The sequence below is a fragment of the Coptis chinensis genome, chromosome 8 (genome assembly GCF_015680905.1).
Source record: "Coptis chinensis isolate HL-2020 chromosome 8, ASM1568090v1, whole genome shotgun sequence".
Taxonomy (NCBI): domain Eukaryota; kingdom Viridiplantae; phylum Streptophyta; class Magnoliopsida; order Ranunculales; family Ranunculaceae; genus Coptis; species Coptis chinensis.
In genome coordinates, this window is record NC_141463.1 from 4576637 (window position 1) to 4591978 (window position 15342).

Consider the following 15342-nt stretch of genomic DNA (forward strand, 5'->3'; position numbering starts at 1 on the left):
ACCTGGCTCTGATACCACTTGTTGGGATTTATACCAATACCAATTGGTTCCCCCACTACACAGATAACTTGTATGAACACAATTCAACTCCAGACAAAATCTAAATATCAACTACAACCTATACTAACATGCCCAACTCGCTAAACAACTATCAACAACAAATAATAATGTAAAGCAGTAAAAGCAAACCACAACACAAAGATTTACCGTGGTTCGGCCAATGATGCCTACTTCCACAAGAGCCAGTTCTTAATAAAGTGGGAAGGAAGATTACAATCTCTCCTTTTCAGTCTCTCACCTTACTAGATCACTCTTATCTCTTTACAGGGTTGTATCTCTGTAAAGGTTTTTTCTCTTTTTTGTTTTAGTCTGGATTCCAATCCTTCTGACTTGTTAGGTTAGGTTTTCCAAAACCTTGATTTTTGGTTTTATCTCCAAAAACCAAATTTCATGAATCTTAGCGCAGCCCACAAAATTTATGCTCGAGCCTGGCGCTCCCCTCGAGCGCCGAAGTCGCAATTGAAGGCCCGAGGCTGAAGCTGGCGCTTCACTTTGAGCTGGTCAGCCTCTATGTTAATGGATGTTCCTTGGACCTCTGGCGCTTCCTCATCCGATCCAGCGCTCGACTTCTTCTGACGACTGAATTTGCCCGTTTCTTCGGCTCGGTTTCTCTCCTCATGTGAGGGATAACTCCAACACAAATTGTTTTCATTTTTTTGTTTGTCTTAATCTCTAAGATTAATACACTATTAACAATAACAATTAGCTGTGGTCAATGCGACTTGCCAGTTGCAGTAAATCAATGAGCCACAAACGAACGTGAGAAGTAGTGCATAAGCAACTAAGCTGGTGTAGGTCTTGGGTGGTTATCTAGTTTTTAAGTAACAGTAATTGGATAGTTATCTGGGCTTTTCTTAGACAAAAAAAAAATAGAAATGAATATTCTCAAGATACCACGTATTGTGGAAATCAAGATCAAGAGTTTCAATTGCAACAGAAGTAAGAGGAAAGAGAATAATTTTGCGGACATACAACTATTTGCCATCCACAAGACACACAACTATTGTTGTCCACAAATTCGCTCTCAACACTGTGTTACCATATGTTTATATTTATGACTATCTTCTTTCCCAGAAAACAATACTAGAGCTAGTTTTGTTTAATGTTAAGTTAGAAAAAAATGGCCATGAGTATCTATTTAAATAACACAAGTATGCAAACCGTGCTACGCATCGGTATTTTTTCAAGTTTTTAAACTTGTCATTTTAATATCTCTCGGATAGTATATTTTTTTGAATTCTAATTCTAATATAAAAAATAATATAAAAACATTAGAAGGGGTTCATATTATTTTTTAAATTATTTTAAATAATATGAAGTTAATTCTAATTTCAATAAAATGAGAGAGTTTGTTGTAAATTGTTTAAAAATGAAGAAATTTATTAGAAAGGAAGGTGGTTCTAAAATCTTAAAATAGAGAGAATAGAAATCCGAATAAAGTGCTCCCAAAAATCCGGAGTGTAGATATGCGTCATAATAATTCAAGATACAGTACAGTTCTCCTACTCCCTATAGTTCTCCTACTATATGTCGTCATAGGGAGTGTAGATTTTCCTTCATAATAATTCAAGATACAGTACAGTTCTCCTACTCCCTATAAATTCAAGATACAGTACAGTTCTCCTACTCTCTATAAATAACTAAAACTGGGTTTGATTAGGTGTATTGTTCACCATTCTTCATACCTTAGTTTTAGTTTTCAATTTTCTACAAAGATGATCGAGCTATTTCGTCCTCCTTCCTCTAAGCTTTTTACCACCTTGTTGTTGCTTCTATTACTCCCACTACTTGTCCATGGAGAGTGTACTTGTGATCTTGAAGAGACTGATAACGCGAACAAAAGCGAGGTGCTCACGTTTAAGATCATTGCAATTGCTTCAATCTTATCTGGTGGTGTTATAGGAGTATGTATTCCAATACTATCGGAAAAAATTTCTGCATTTAATCCTGGAAGCAATTTCTTTTTCATGATGAAGTCCTTTGCTGCTGGTGTGATTTTAGCAACCGGGTTCATTCATGTTTTGCCTGACGCATTCGATAATTTAACATCCCCGTGTCTTAAAGAGAATCCATGGGGTAACTTCCCTTTTACTGGATTTATTGCCATGATGGCTGCGATAGCAATACTGATGGTGGAGAACGTAGCTACAAGTTACTTTCAAAGGTTAAGTTCAAATAAGTCTAAATTAGTGAATGTAGATGAAGAAAAGAATGGAGAACTTTGTAGCCAAGTTCATGTTCATACCCATGTCACACATGGTAATGCCCATGGGAGTGTTGGTGAATCAAATGAATCTGGTGGAGCTAATCTAATTAGACATCGTGTGATAGCACAGGTAATGATTATATTAGGCTTTCCAGTGTCGTGTTTAATTGTTTTCCAAATTCTTTGATAATAATTTTGTTTCATTGTAGTCTCTTTAAATTTTTATCTTCTATCTAATGCGTTGCTGTTGTTTTAGGTTTTGGAGTTGGGAATTGTAGTACACTCAGTGATTATTGGAATTTCACTGGGTGCTTCTGAAAGCCCTTCTACCATAAAGCCTCTGCTTATAGCATTGTGTTTTCATCAGTTTTTTGAGGGAATGGGACTTGGTGGATGCATATCTGAGGTAGTAATTTTTCCCTTTTACATAAAAGATTAATAGCTTTTATTAGTTTCTTATTCGACTTCAGCAGAATGAGTTATGATTGCCATAAACTGATTAATTACCCACCTTATAATCGGTTGTCATTACTACCATTAGGGGTGTAATACGGTGCGGGCTGGGTCAACCGCTTGGGTCAAATAGTGATGGGCGGGTGGTCTAGGGATACAAATCCAAATCCGTTGGTCCCGATGGGGCTGGGCGGGCGGGTTGAAGTGTAATGTCTTAAGCATCCATCACCCGCCCATTAGGTCACTTTTGAAGGCGGGTTTTGGGGACATCTAGGTCGGGTGGAAATTATCATTTTAACCCAATTTCACTCAAAAAAAACTTTCTAATTCTCCGCAAGTAATATATTTCCAATTCACAAAGAGAAAAATGGAATCAATCAATAAAAATAAACAAAAATAAAAAAAACTTGAATTTGAACCCAAAACCATATCGTAGAATTTGAAACTTATTTATCGTGATTTACCATTTGTAAATTGATTATTTTCCATAAAGATAATAAAATGAAGATGGGGCGATGATCTATAAGACAAAACAATAAAATATAAACTAAAAGAATTGAAAATGAATACAAGGATGAATGATTTATCTTCCCAAAATTCGAAAGTTGAATTTGAACTTTGATATTTTCCCAATGTTCAAACTTGAATATTTGAAATTGATGTTGAACTCATAAGTTTGTATTCATATCTCTCAAATTCCTACAAAAAAGTTAAAAGAAATTATAAATAAAATACAAAAATATTAGAGTTAGAGTCTTGAAATTGTGCGGTCAACAGCGGGTTTGGGTCAACGGCTTTTTGACACAGTCTTGGTCGGCAGCTTGACGGGTCGGGTTTGAGCATAGAACCTACACCCATAGCCCGACCGCATAAAAACGGTGGCGGGGCGGGGTGGGTCTATTTTCGGGTCGGTGCGGATTTGGGTGGCGGGTGAAGACCGGGTACCCTACCGGATGATGGGTCAACGGTTTTTTTTTACACTCCTAACTACCATGAATATTTGGTAGTGAAGTTGGTTAAATAATATAAAAGGATTATCAAAGTCAATGAGAAATCAGATCGCTGAGAAGTCATTTGATTCACCAGTAATCCGTTATTTGTCCCATTTTTTAATTAGTTCACACATGCTCTTATGAATTTGTACAAATAAATACATTTATTTATTGACATTTTTTTATGGGTTTTATAGGCAAAATTTAAAGTTCGACCTATTGCTGTCATGGCAGCATTTTTTGCTCTTACAACTCCAATTGGGATAGCAATTGGTATAGGAATCACAAATGTCTACAAAGAAAACTCCCAGACTGCTCTAGTTGTTGAAGGTGTTCTAAACTCAGCTTCAGCTGGTATACTAATATATATGGCGTTAGTAGATTTATTGGCAGCTGATTTCATGAGTGCAAAGATCCAAAACAATGGAAAGCTTCAGTTACATGTGTACGTTTGTCTATTACTAGGAGCGGGTTTGATGTCTCTATTAGCGAAATGGGCCTGATTAAGGCTATAGGTAGATGACTTTCGGTACATACTTTTGGTTAACACATGTAGTCTCATATATTCACTGAACAAATGAATTATGATCAACCTCAATGGATTTTATTTCAATCATGTGAGAATCTCGGAAGTTAGTATTGCCTATGTTTTTGGATGATTGTTGGCATTGATTTGATGATTAATATTGAAAAAGTATAGGGTAATACGAAGTGTTCTACAGATCGTGTTTCTCAAAACGCAATTTGAGATGACAGAGTCTATGGACACTGTATTTCAACTTTTGCTTGCAAATACCAAGTACAGAAGTACTTACACTACATTGTTCATGACGGTACAATGAAGTACAACCCCAGGGGAAAATGAGGATAATAAATTCATGAAAATTAAGGAAATAGTAAATGATTCCTTGTGCTAGCTAGCCGACACTTGAATCAATGGCAGTGGTTTATTTGTCAAAGTTTCTCACATTTCCTGAATGAATTGAATACAGGATAAATGGATATAGTGTGATGGAAATTTTAGTTGTCCCAGGGAAGTTGGTCAAGATCGAGAGCTGAAACTAGCTAGTTAAACTAAAAACAGAGAAAGGCTCGAGACTAGCACATGGATTCTGAGGAAAACTTAACGCGGGTTGCTAGTTTAGAGGAAAAAGAAAACATGTAGTTGGCAACTTGGCATCATTAGCTACTTAATATTGCGCCGTACGAATTGTTGTTTTTGTTTGCAAACTTAAAAATCAAAATTTCAAAAAAAATCCCACGCATGAAGTTATTGAATAACAAATTTTCCTCTTGTGATAGTTTCATAAAAACATTAAAAAGTCTCTGATAACAAATTTTCTGGGACTTGTAACTTTGTAAGTGGCGTTTCCTTTTGTGTCATTCCGAGCAAGCCAAATATTCCAAAGACCAACACCAATCAAACACATTTGAATATCGCCATCTTGTATTCTCTTGGATTCCTGAATTAGCCATTGTATTATCCTCTGAAAAGTACAATCATCTGTAAAATTTCCTCTGTCAATTAGCCCAGCACAATTAATGCCATACCAAATAGCTCGAGCAAAAGTACATTCAAAGAAAAGATGCGAGGGAGTCTCACGAACAGATGCACATAAGGTGCATAGATCATAAACTTGAAAATGATGGGATGCCAATAAATCCGCAGTTGGGATGACACCCTGCAAGCACTGCCATAGAAAGAATTGAATTTTAAAATGTAGCTTTAATTTCCATACGTACTTGAAAAAAGAACTCTGAACTCGCTCTAGATTATCTGCATTGCGTATCAATTGAGAAACTCCATTGTAAGCAGACTTCACTGTGTACTTTCCTGAGTTGTTCCATTTCCAAACTAAGTGGTCAGCTTCATTGTTGTTGACAAGAGGAATTGAGACAATTTTTTGCACAAATTCAGTAGGCCAAAAGGTGTTTAAAAGATTCCAATTCCAAGTCATCGTGTCTGCACTTATAAAATCAGCTACTAGTTCAAGTGTACACTCCCGAGGCTTTGATGGTAAGACCTGTAATGCATTGTTGAAAATCCAGTTGTCCTTCCATGCATTAATTGACAAACCATTCGATACATTCCATACAGCTCCTGATGTTATTACTGTTCTTATTGCACAAATCTGTCTCCACATGACTGAATCACCAGCTTTAACTCTAGCATTGAGAAAACTAGTTGAATGGAAATACTAGCCTCTCATCTGAAGTGCCCATAAGGAGCTAGGTTGTACCAATTCCCAAGCCTTCTTAGCCAAAAGAGCAAAATTCTGCAGCTGAAGATTCTTGATGCCTAGGCCACCATCACATTTAGCAGTACATGCTAAATTCCAAGAGAAGTAATGAAGTTTGTGGTCGGATGGTGTGTGACCCCACGAAAGCTCTTTGAATGGTTTCCATCTGATCAATATTCTTGGGTGGAAGCAAGATGCAGGACATAGTATGAGTAGGCAATGCTGAAAGGACCGAATTTATCTAGGTGAGCCTGCCAGCTTTAGATAGAACTTTCGATTTCCATCCAGCTAATTTCTTCTGAAATATCTCCGGAGCAAATTTATGAATTATTCCCCGGCCGTAAGTGTTCCAGACTTGTTTATGACAATTAAACATAATGCTCATGGAACTTCAGACTTGATGTGGAAAACAACATTTCCTAACAATCATAGACCTGTAAATCTGTAATTCCAGATAAAGAATCATAAGAAACATTGTTCCGATTTCAATTTGAACACACCAAACAACAACAAAGTGGTGATTGAAGCTAGCTGATGTTCTTACAATGAAATGAAAGAATACAAATATAAATCAGCGTGAATAACCCGGCCATATGGTGTCCAAAAACATTAAGCCATTTTGTCTTCATATAGCTACTTTTATCACCGCCATCGACCATCGATAGGAATTAGCTCTTACTGACCAAACACCCCAAACCCCATGAAGCTTCCTAACCAACAGATTTTGATTTATATCTAAAATCCCAGCTCTATGCACAGCAGCAACAGGAAAACTTGAGGCCCCATCACTTGCATCAAAGTCATGCAGAATAAACTGCTTGAACATTGCAATCGTGCTCACCTTGCTCACCTGTTTCTTCTCGTGACTCTTGTTACCATTAATCCCTTCATTAAGGTTGGAAATAGCGTGTGATCATGACCAAGGCAGTATGTGGAACATTAGTAGAGTGATCATAATCCAGGAGGTATATTGCGCCCTCTCTGATCCCTGTCTCACCAACCCATACAGACTGCTTCAACCCGGCTGACCAAGAGCTTTTCCAATGAAGGCTTTCCTATTGATATTGATAGGAACTTGACCTCCCAAGTATCTCAATCAATCCACCTTCTAGTTGATAGAAATGGTAGACAATTTCATCTAGCTGCTTGGCCATCAACACCACTTTGTCACCGACACTAAGAATTAATACTTATAAATTAAGTTGGCTAAGTTTGAGCTTGACATAATAGGATCATGCAAAGTATAAAACTGAAAATAAATGATGATATGCAGCTATGAGACAATAGTAGACAAGAACAACATCAAATGCCCCCAAATCTACATAGCTTACAAAACTGTAAGTGAACTTTACATTTCATTCCCTTCCATATAAATGGCTTAAGATTACATGAAATCCAATGTAAAGGGCAACTTTTACTTCACATTAAGACATTTTATTACTCTTACATAATCAAGTTATGATTTTCTTTCAATTCGACTTTTAAGCTTTTCAAATGGCCACAGTGACAGTTACCTTCCGGTTGCTTTCTATATACTCTGGTGGTGCTGCTCACGTCAATGGGCTTTTTTTTTAAGTACTGTTTTTCTTTTAACCAACGTAAACATGTAGCATATTTGTAAGTTATCCCTTCAGAAAAATGATCAGTATATGAAAGTGAGTTGAGAACCTGATTTTAGAGTTTGAGAGGAATCAAGAATCCTTTAATCTACACAAAAATATAATTAGCTCTACTAAATACACTTAGTTATGCAGGGCTTGAACAACAACTTAAACATCAATTGTACCTAGACAGCATAAAATTATTGAAAATTGGTAGCATAGGAGAAAAGGTGTTTTAGTGTTACCATTGTAGTTCACTTATAGCTTCAACTCTGTCCGCGTGACCAATTAGTTCCCCAAAAGCACTGCTATAATGGACACCACGTGATATTACGATGCATTGGCACCGAATAATACTTGTACTAAAATGAATTACTTTTTTTTTTTCATTGCAATATATAAAAACACGATAAACATGACGTACACTGGTTGACTTAATCAAGTAATGGTCACATTTGATAATCACCTAGTGCATAATGTCAGCTCTACATAGGAGAAGTGTTGATGTAATGTAGCCTCTGTAAAATGCATAACATCAAAAAGAAAGTAAATCGTAGCCAATATATATGTCCATGCATTCCCCAAAGAACTGATCATATCATCCACTCGCTATACCCTTTCCATTATACAAAAAAATTGTACAAATCTATAGCGAATAAACCAAATTCACATAGCAAGAATATACTACACTTGATTTTATTTTATTTTTGCACACTATATTACCATCTCAAACCGCAAAATTCATCTAAAGAACTTCCGCCTTAAGCACATAGTGGGCTAAAAAAACGTGAACAAAATATTCTGAAGTTTCACATTGAATTGGTAGTTATGGTGAACTGGCACTTACAATCACTCCAGTCAGCAGGCCAGCACCATTAGAATATAAACTTATGAAAACGAAAATCAAAACTGAAGAAATTCAACAATGGTGATCAACCATCAAAGAAAGTTTAGCAAAGTCTAAGATTTTAAACTTATACTCCTACCTGAACCTAAACCAAAGTATGTACGAATTTAAATTTAAACACCTGATGTGCTATATGCTGCTGCCTTCCTCCACTTGGTAGTTGGTAGTCCATCCCAATCATCAGGCTGACCCAAATTCAGTATAGCGAGTGGATATATGCTGTAAGTTCACCCATCCCAATCATCGGGCTTTGTTACTTTTCTTTTTCTTTTTTTCCCCCCTCCATTAACAGTAGAAAAAATCATAGGTAAATGTGCCTTTAAGCTTATCTCCACCAATGCCTGTACATGGTGTAGTGATAGCTTTCATGTATTAGATAAATTAAGCGTTATTATCGAGAAGTAAGAACAATCAAACTTTTATAAAATAAAAAAAATTGAATTCTAGGATCACAGATTGTATCAAATGGGATAAACTTCAAAGAAGCACTGTAATACCAAAAAAAATCATCCCACTGATAAGCAACTAAACTATAGTTCCTAATCTAAAACATTCACATAGTTAGCAGGCACTTTAGTATCAAAACTCCCCCAAATAAAGTCTAATTTTCATTTTCCACACATAACTGCTCAAACCGCAACAGTCTAAATTTAAGCTTCATCCTAAGTACTGAAAATAAAATAAGCTCTCCGATTGCAAAAAGACTTAACCCCCACTTAAGGACTTGTCCATGCAGCTGCTCCCCATATTTGTACTTCATAGAAGCACTTAGTGCACTGGAAAGACATAAGGGGTAGGGATAGTACCTGACTTTTGCATTTCACAAAAGAGATTAAGAGCTTCTTTTTTCATGTCTGTTTTGAGACAGACCAGAGATCATAGCTACCCAAGAAAATGTTGTTGTGCGGCGACAACTTCTCGAAAATTGACTGCATTAAACTTATGCCTCCACTCTCTGAATACAAATCAATCAAAGGGTTACATACTATTGGATCAGTTTCAAAACCATAATGTATAATCATAGCGTGAATTTGATCAACATAGTGGAAACTCAAATTCTCACCACTACACACCCGAAGAACAGTAGCAAAAGTAGCATTGTTAGGACATATACCACCTTCTGCTAAAACCCTCGGAAATAAAGCCAACACCTGACAATACAATTTCTTTGCTAGAAACACAGATAGTATACCATTCAAATGTTATATTGGATGAGGTGCTTGTTATCTAAGTTATTGAGACCTCGGCATTTGCACATCATAGGTTTCTATAAAGATGACATAGATATACGTCAACTTAAGCAATCAAAGCAATTAAAGTTCAACTTACAGCTTCCCCTCTGCCTTGGATAAGTTTGAAATTATAAACATCTACTGGCAATACTAATGAAAAATGCCTCCTGGAAGAGTGCAATAAAGAAAATTCAGAAAGACACAAATGACATAAGAAACTTGCATAGTACATTACTAACTCGAGTTATCTTATAAAAATAATAATAATAATAATAATAATAATAAAACTCTACAATGATGAAACCACTGATCCTCAAAATATGTTACATAACTAGACAATACACGGTCGCCAACTAAATTCACTGCAATATCTTGCTGGATGATAATCCAGTTGGCATTAGGGTACTTGATTATTCAAAGCAACATAATAGATTGAACACCTTTGTATATTGCCAAAGAAATAACTTGTGTAAATGGTTATGTTTACATGGATTAAGTACTATAAAAGGTTCTACTTACACAGGTATATATCAAAGTCAGAATATTTATCAAGCAACCTGCCATTGCAAAATAATCAAAGCAATAAGTCTTATAAATTTTCCAAAACAAAAAAATTATTATATGGGGAAGACCATTCAGTCAGTTGACTCGATTCCAAGTGCATCTTATACTAAGCACAGGTTCACGTTTGGTTATAGCTCACCTTTGCTAAGGTTGCAAGCAGAAGAACACATATGTGATGAAATCACAGAGTTGATCAGTTGAACTTGGTATGCATGTTAATCCTTGTGTCGAAGTCACAAATTTAGCCCCACTATTTTGGAAACTTTGCCTCTTCACTAAGAACACCCAGACTGTCTGCTGATGATTCCACAATACACTCCTCTGCAAGTTTCTCCATTCCATCATTAATAATATCCTTCTCTTCTTGTAGCAGTTCCGATTCCAATTTACTTGAAAACTCTTTTAAATCAGCCTCACCGGCATCATTATCCTCCTCTTCTTCTAGCAGTTCTGATTCTAGTTTATTTGAAAACTCCTCTAAGCCAAACTTGTCGTCATTGTTATTATTAGCACACAGTTGAGTACTCGATGCTTGAGCAAGAAGATCAGATGGAGATTTGGGCTCATCTTCCAGAGAAGCTAATAACTCATCTAGATTAATGAGAGTGTCTGGACTGGAAAACATTTCAACATCAGTAGGCACGCTCACAGCACCACCAGATTCTACTTTACCATCATCATGTGGTGTGCATATTAAAGGATGCAACCTTGAACTTGAGTCATCAGTATAATCAGTAAACTGAAGCCGAATAGGAAAACCTTGGTTGGGCGTGTAGGGAAGGGGGTCGTTATCCTCCCGAACCCTCTTTCTAGTATTCTTCTCAAAGATATCTGAACTTGAACATGCGCTGTTATTGGATTTTTTGATGATCTTACAAAGAGCCCATACTTGTTGACCAGGAGGATTAACACTCAAAGTGTACTCATGCATTATCCAACTTACTTCTTTCTTTGATTCATCATTACCATAAAAAATTCAGAGTTTTCATATACCCAATAATTAGAGACTTATCTTGAGGGTCGTAGATCGCCGCGTCTCTGACTCCCCCTTTAATCTTGCCACGACCCTGCATCTTCCACCTTCCTTTATCGCTGACTGTTCTATCCACATTCGTTCCTCCATATTTCTTCTTGATGACAGTCAAGAAGTACATCTCTGTTGCCGAACTTCCGTTGAATATCTCGGCAGGTTCCTCGCTCCCATATAAGTCTTTTGTAACAATAATATTCTTCATTATCCCATCTAAACCTCCTCCATAGGCATAGGAATTACGTAGGTAATATATCATCTCAACCTCAGTTGGAACAAAATAAAATCCCACCGGAATTATCGGAAACATCTTCACTACGTAAATTTTTTTTTATTTTCTGATGAATGGGTGGGCTGTTTATTTATAGAGATAATTGTCGGTTGTCAAATATTTCCAGCTTGAGATTCAAGCCAAGTTCTCTCAGCCATTTGATCAAATGTCTTTTTGGCGGGAGTACTTCTGATCGCGTTATTTGGGCTGGGCTCTTTCGTAACCAAGTGTATACTATCAGTACAGGCTTGCCAATAAAAAAAAATGTATACTATGTCCGGTAGTGACCAAATTATTTCATCAGGCTTTTTTTTCGTGTGGCTTTTGATTTCAGCTCTCTTAGCAAGAAAATTTTGTTTGTCGTGTACTTTGTATGAAAACATACTCAAAAGCTAGTAATTTAAGGTGATTCCATTGTGCACTCATCAAATTGGATTGGGCAACCCCTCAAAAAAAAAGAAATTTTACAAATTTGTCATATTACAAGTTTGTCATCAAAGCCCAAGCCCAAAGAACCAATTCAACGGTATTGCCAAAGCGAACCCTCTCGGTCGTTTTACGTTTACATTCAAGCGACCGCGGCCGTATGCGTCGAGTGTGTACACTCAAGCGACTTGGCCAAGTCGTTTTACGTTTACACTCGAAGCGACATGGTTAGCGTGTCGTTTGAGTGTAAACAACGACATGACCATGTCGTTTGAGTGAAAGCGAAACGACTTGGCCAAGTCGTTTGAGTGTACACTCGAGGGCGACATGACCATGTCGTTTGAGTGTTACTTTGAGTTTGAGTTACACTCAAACTAGATGGCCAAGTCGTTTGAGTGTATACTCAAAGCGATATGGACTAAAGTCGTTTGAGTGTTACTCACACTAACACGAAACTACGTGTCCATGTGGTTTGAGTTTACACTCAAACTTCTGTGAACATGTCGTTTGAGTGCTAGTGTGAGTAACACTCAAGCGGCGGGTTCATGTAGTTTGAGTACACACTCTCAAACGACATGGCCGAAATGTAGTTTGAGTGTAATGCAAAGCGACATGGCGGCGTAGTTTGAGTGTACACTCAAACTACATGGGCTAAATAGTTTGAGTGTACACTCAAGCGACATGGCCTTGAAGATATGGCCGCGTAGTTTGTGTGTTAGTGTGAGTAACACTCAAACGACTTGTCCATGTAGTTTTGAGTATACACTCAAAACGACTTGGACATGTAATTTGAGTATACACTCAAACGGCGTGGACACGCTCAAAGCGATTCCAAATGCACTCAAAGCGATTTCAATTGAATTAGAAAAATTGAAATCCGATTTAAAAAATTGGGTTAGAAACAACACAATTACATCAATAAAACTATATGCACTCTACACTCTTTATCTGTTATGACATAGTATCTTTATAACCAAGTTAAAACATGTAATCAAACATGCTATAAAATCTAAAATAATAATTTGTTTTATATCTAAACTTGTTATTATTATTATTTTTTCAATTGTGAATCATAAACTAGTTTGGGATTTAGAGTTTAGAGTTCAAGGTTTAGAAATTTCGTACCAACATATTTCATTTAATTATTTGAAGTAATAATTTGTTTCATATCTAAACTTGTTATTTTTTATTTTATTTTTAAAATTGTGAATCATAAACTAGGTTGAGATTTAGGGTTTAGGGTTTAGAGTTGTTTACAAATTTCGTGCTAACAAATTTTACTTAATTATTCAAAATAATAATTTGTTTTATTTATAAACTTATTATTTATTATTTTCTTTTCAAATTTTGAATCATAAACTAGTTTGGGGGTTTGGGGTTTGGGTTTTAGGGTTTAGGGTTTACAAATTTAAATGCAGACATAAAAAAAAATTTAATTTCAAACATATTTCACTAAATTATCCAAATCTAAAATAATAATTTGTTTTATATCTAAACTTGTTATTTTCCATTTTTTTTATTCAATTGTAAATAATAAACTAGTTTGGGGGGTTTACAAATATATTTCACTCAATTATTCGAAATATATCAAAATTTCAAATATATATAGAATACTCATTCACTCAGTTTAGAGTTTAGGGTTTACATAGAATACTCAAGTTTCTCTACATACTCAAGTTTCTCTACACACTCAAGTTTCTCTAAATGGAACATGAAGATGAAGAAGAAGTATTTGAGGTAATGTTTGAGGTACAACAACAAATTAGAGAAGGAGAAAATAGAAGATATGTTGAAAGTGAAGAAGTGGAACAAAATGTTGAAGGTCAAGGTGAAGAATTTGAAGATGCGACAAGTCGAGCAAATGAAATTCCGAGAAATCGTCGACGACAAAATGCAAACCTAAATAATGAGGTAACACTTGATTAAAATGAATACAAAACACTTGATTGATTGAATGAATGAATGAATGGATGCAAAATGAATGAATGCAAAACCCGAGCCCAAACGACATGGTAGGGTTGGTTTTGGGAACACTATCAAAAGCGACATGGGCACTGGTTTTGAGAACACTACTGAACGACATGGCGGTGTAGTTTGAGAACACTTCTGAGCGACATGGCTGGGTCGTTTCATTACACTATATAGCACTACATGGCGGTCGTTTCATTACACTATAGAACTACATGGCGAGTCGTTTGGACTCTTGATGAAACTACATGGTGGATTCGTTTTGAAACTAAATGCAAATTGTTTGAGACTCTTGTTTTATTCTTCTATATGTAGAATTCTTTGCCGCTATCCGGGAACCGATCTTACGCAAACTTCGAATGATGTGGATTGTCAACCGATTTTAAGTGATACAAATGAAAATTTTTACTCTGGAAGAGGTATGATTAGTAGGCATTGATTTCATTTTTTTTAAATTTTCTAAATATAATTTTATTAGTGTATTAATAATAGTTGTTGTTTTTATATGTTTAGGTCTTTCATACACGCGTTAGCGAGGCAATCGATTGGGCAACCGCTAGAGGAAGACAAGTTAATGTTGTTGTGGTCATTGAAAAGTCGGTGTGCCAAAGGAAACCGAGTAGCAAGATTGAATTTGACTTGCGAGTGCTTTCGGGTGTGTATCGGTCACACAAGAAGGAAGGAAGAAGAGAAGGCTAATAAGAGAAGGTCGGGAACCAAGAAATCGGGATGTTCATTTAAGTTAAAAGGTATTTTCCAACGCGGCCTTTGTCGATAGTTGGAAAATTATGGATTCTTAATGGTGTTCACAACCATCTATTGGCGAAGACCCTTGAAGGACATGCATTTGCTACTTTCGACTAACCGTTCGAGTTCGGTATTTGTCGAGATGAGAGTAAGTGTGGAATAAAACCTAAACAAATATTGGATTCCATCAAGAATAGGTATCATGATAACATCTCTAGTATATCCCATCTACCGCAAAGCGAAGGTGAGGTGAAATTGGATATGAGCGGTCTCACACAATTCTGACGAGATTGCGTGAGTTGTTAGCAAAAGAACATTATTTTGAGGAGTTGAGACAAGATGAGAATACCGGGGAGATAACGGGATTGTTATGGGCCCATCCGAAAGGTGTTAAGTTGGCTCGGACTTTTCTAACAGTTTTCATGTTAGGCCTTACCTACAAAACTAACAGTGTCGGTGGCCTTTCGTACAATTTGTTGGGGGTGACTTCAACGTGGAAATCTTTCACCATGTGTCAGTCTTTGCTTCATCACGAAACAACGATCGACTATGAGTGGGCCCCCCGCATCATTTTAGTGGCTTGCTTGGTGACATAAGCCCATCAGGTGATGGTGTCGGCGGGGACTTAGCCTCGATGAGTGCGGC

General features: G+C 36.5%; 2 protein-coding genes and 1 long non-coding RNA gene across 9 annotated transcripts; 1 reads left to right on the forward strand and 2 right to left on the reverse strand.

Moving 5' to 3' along the window:
- The first annotated feature begins 1775 nt into the window (after window positions 1-1775).
- LOC147479455 (zinc transporter 5-like) lies at window positions 1776-4309 on the forward strand. The gene is made up of 3 exons (XM_086578420.1): window positions 1776-2396; window positions 2523-2672; window positions 3909-4309. Exons 1-3 carry the CDS (start codon window positions 1776-1778, stop codon window positions 4212-4214), a joined length of 1077 nt encoding a protein of 358 aa, XP_086434546.1. The 3' UTR covers window positions 4215-4309.
- A 2045-nt stretch (window positions 4310-6354) lies between these two features.
- LOC147479456 (uncharacterized) lies at window positions 6355-9388 on the reverse strand. 6 transcript variants are annotated; one of them, XR_015206299.1, is made up of 4 exons: window positions 9266-9388; window positions 8581-8800; window positions 7977-8070; window positions 6355-7857 (listed from the first exon to the last, which is right to left on the reverse strand). It is a non-coding gene; the product is annotated as an uncharacterized LOC147479456 (long non-coding RNA). The 6 variants fall into 6 exon arrangements; XR_015206302.1 differs by lacking the exon at window positions 9266-9388 and having other exon boundaries at window positions 6355-7093; window positions 7798-7860; window positions 8019-8070; window positions 8581-9237; XR_015206301.1 differs by lacking the exon at window positions 9266-9388 and having other exon boundaries at window positions 6355-7093; window positions 7798-7857; window positions 8581-9237.
- An 18-nt stretch (window positions 9389-9406) lies between these two features.
- LOC147479457 (uncharacterized) lies at window positions 9407-11945 on the reverse strand. Of its 2 annotated transcripts, none has more exons than XM_086580835.1 (2): window positions 10395-11945; window positions 9407-9858 (listed from the first exon to the last, which is right to left on the reverse strand). In XM_086580835.1, the coding sequence occupies exon 1, from the start codon at window positions 11184-11186 to the stop codon at window positions 10506-10508; it is 681 nt and encodes a 226-aa protein (XP_086436961.1). In that variant the 5' UTR covers window positions 11187-11945; the 3' UTR covers window positions 9407-9858; window positions 10395-10505. The 2 variants fall into 2 exon arrangements, with proteins under 2 accessions (XP_086436961.1, XP_086436962.1); XM_086580836.1 differs by lacking the exon at window positions 9407-9858 and adding an exon at window positions 9897-10248.
- Window positions 11946-15342: the final 3397 nt, after the last annotated feature.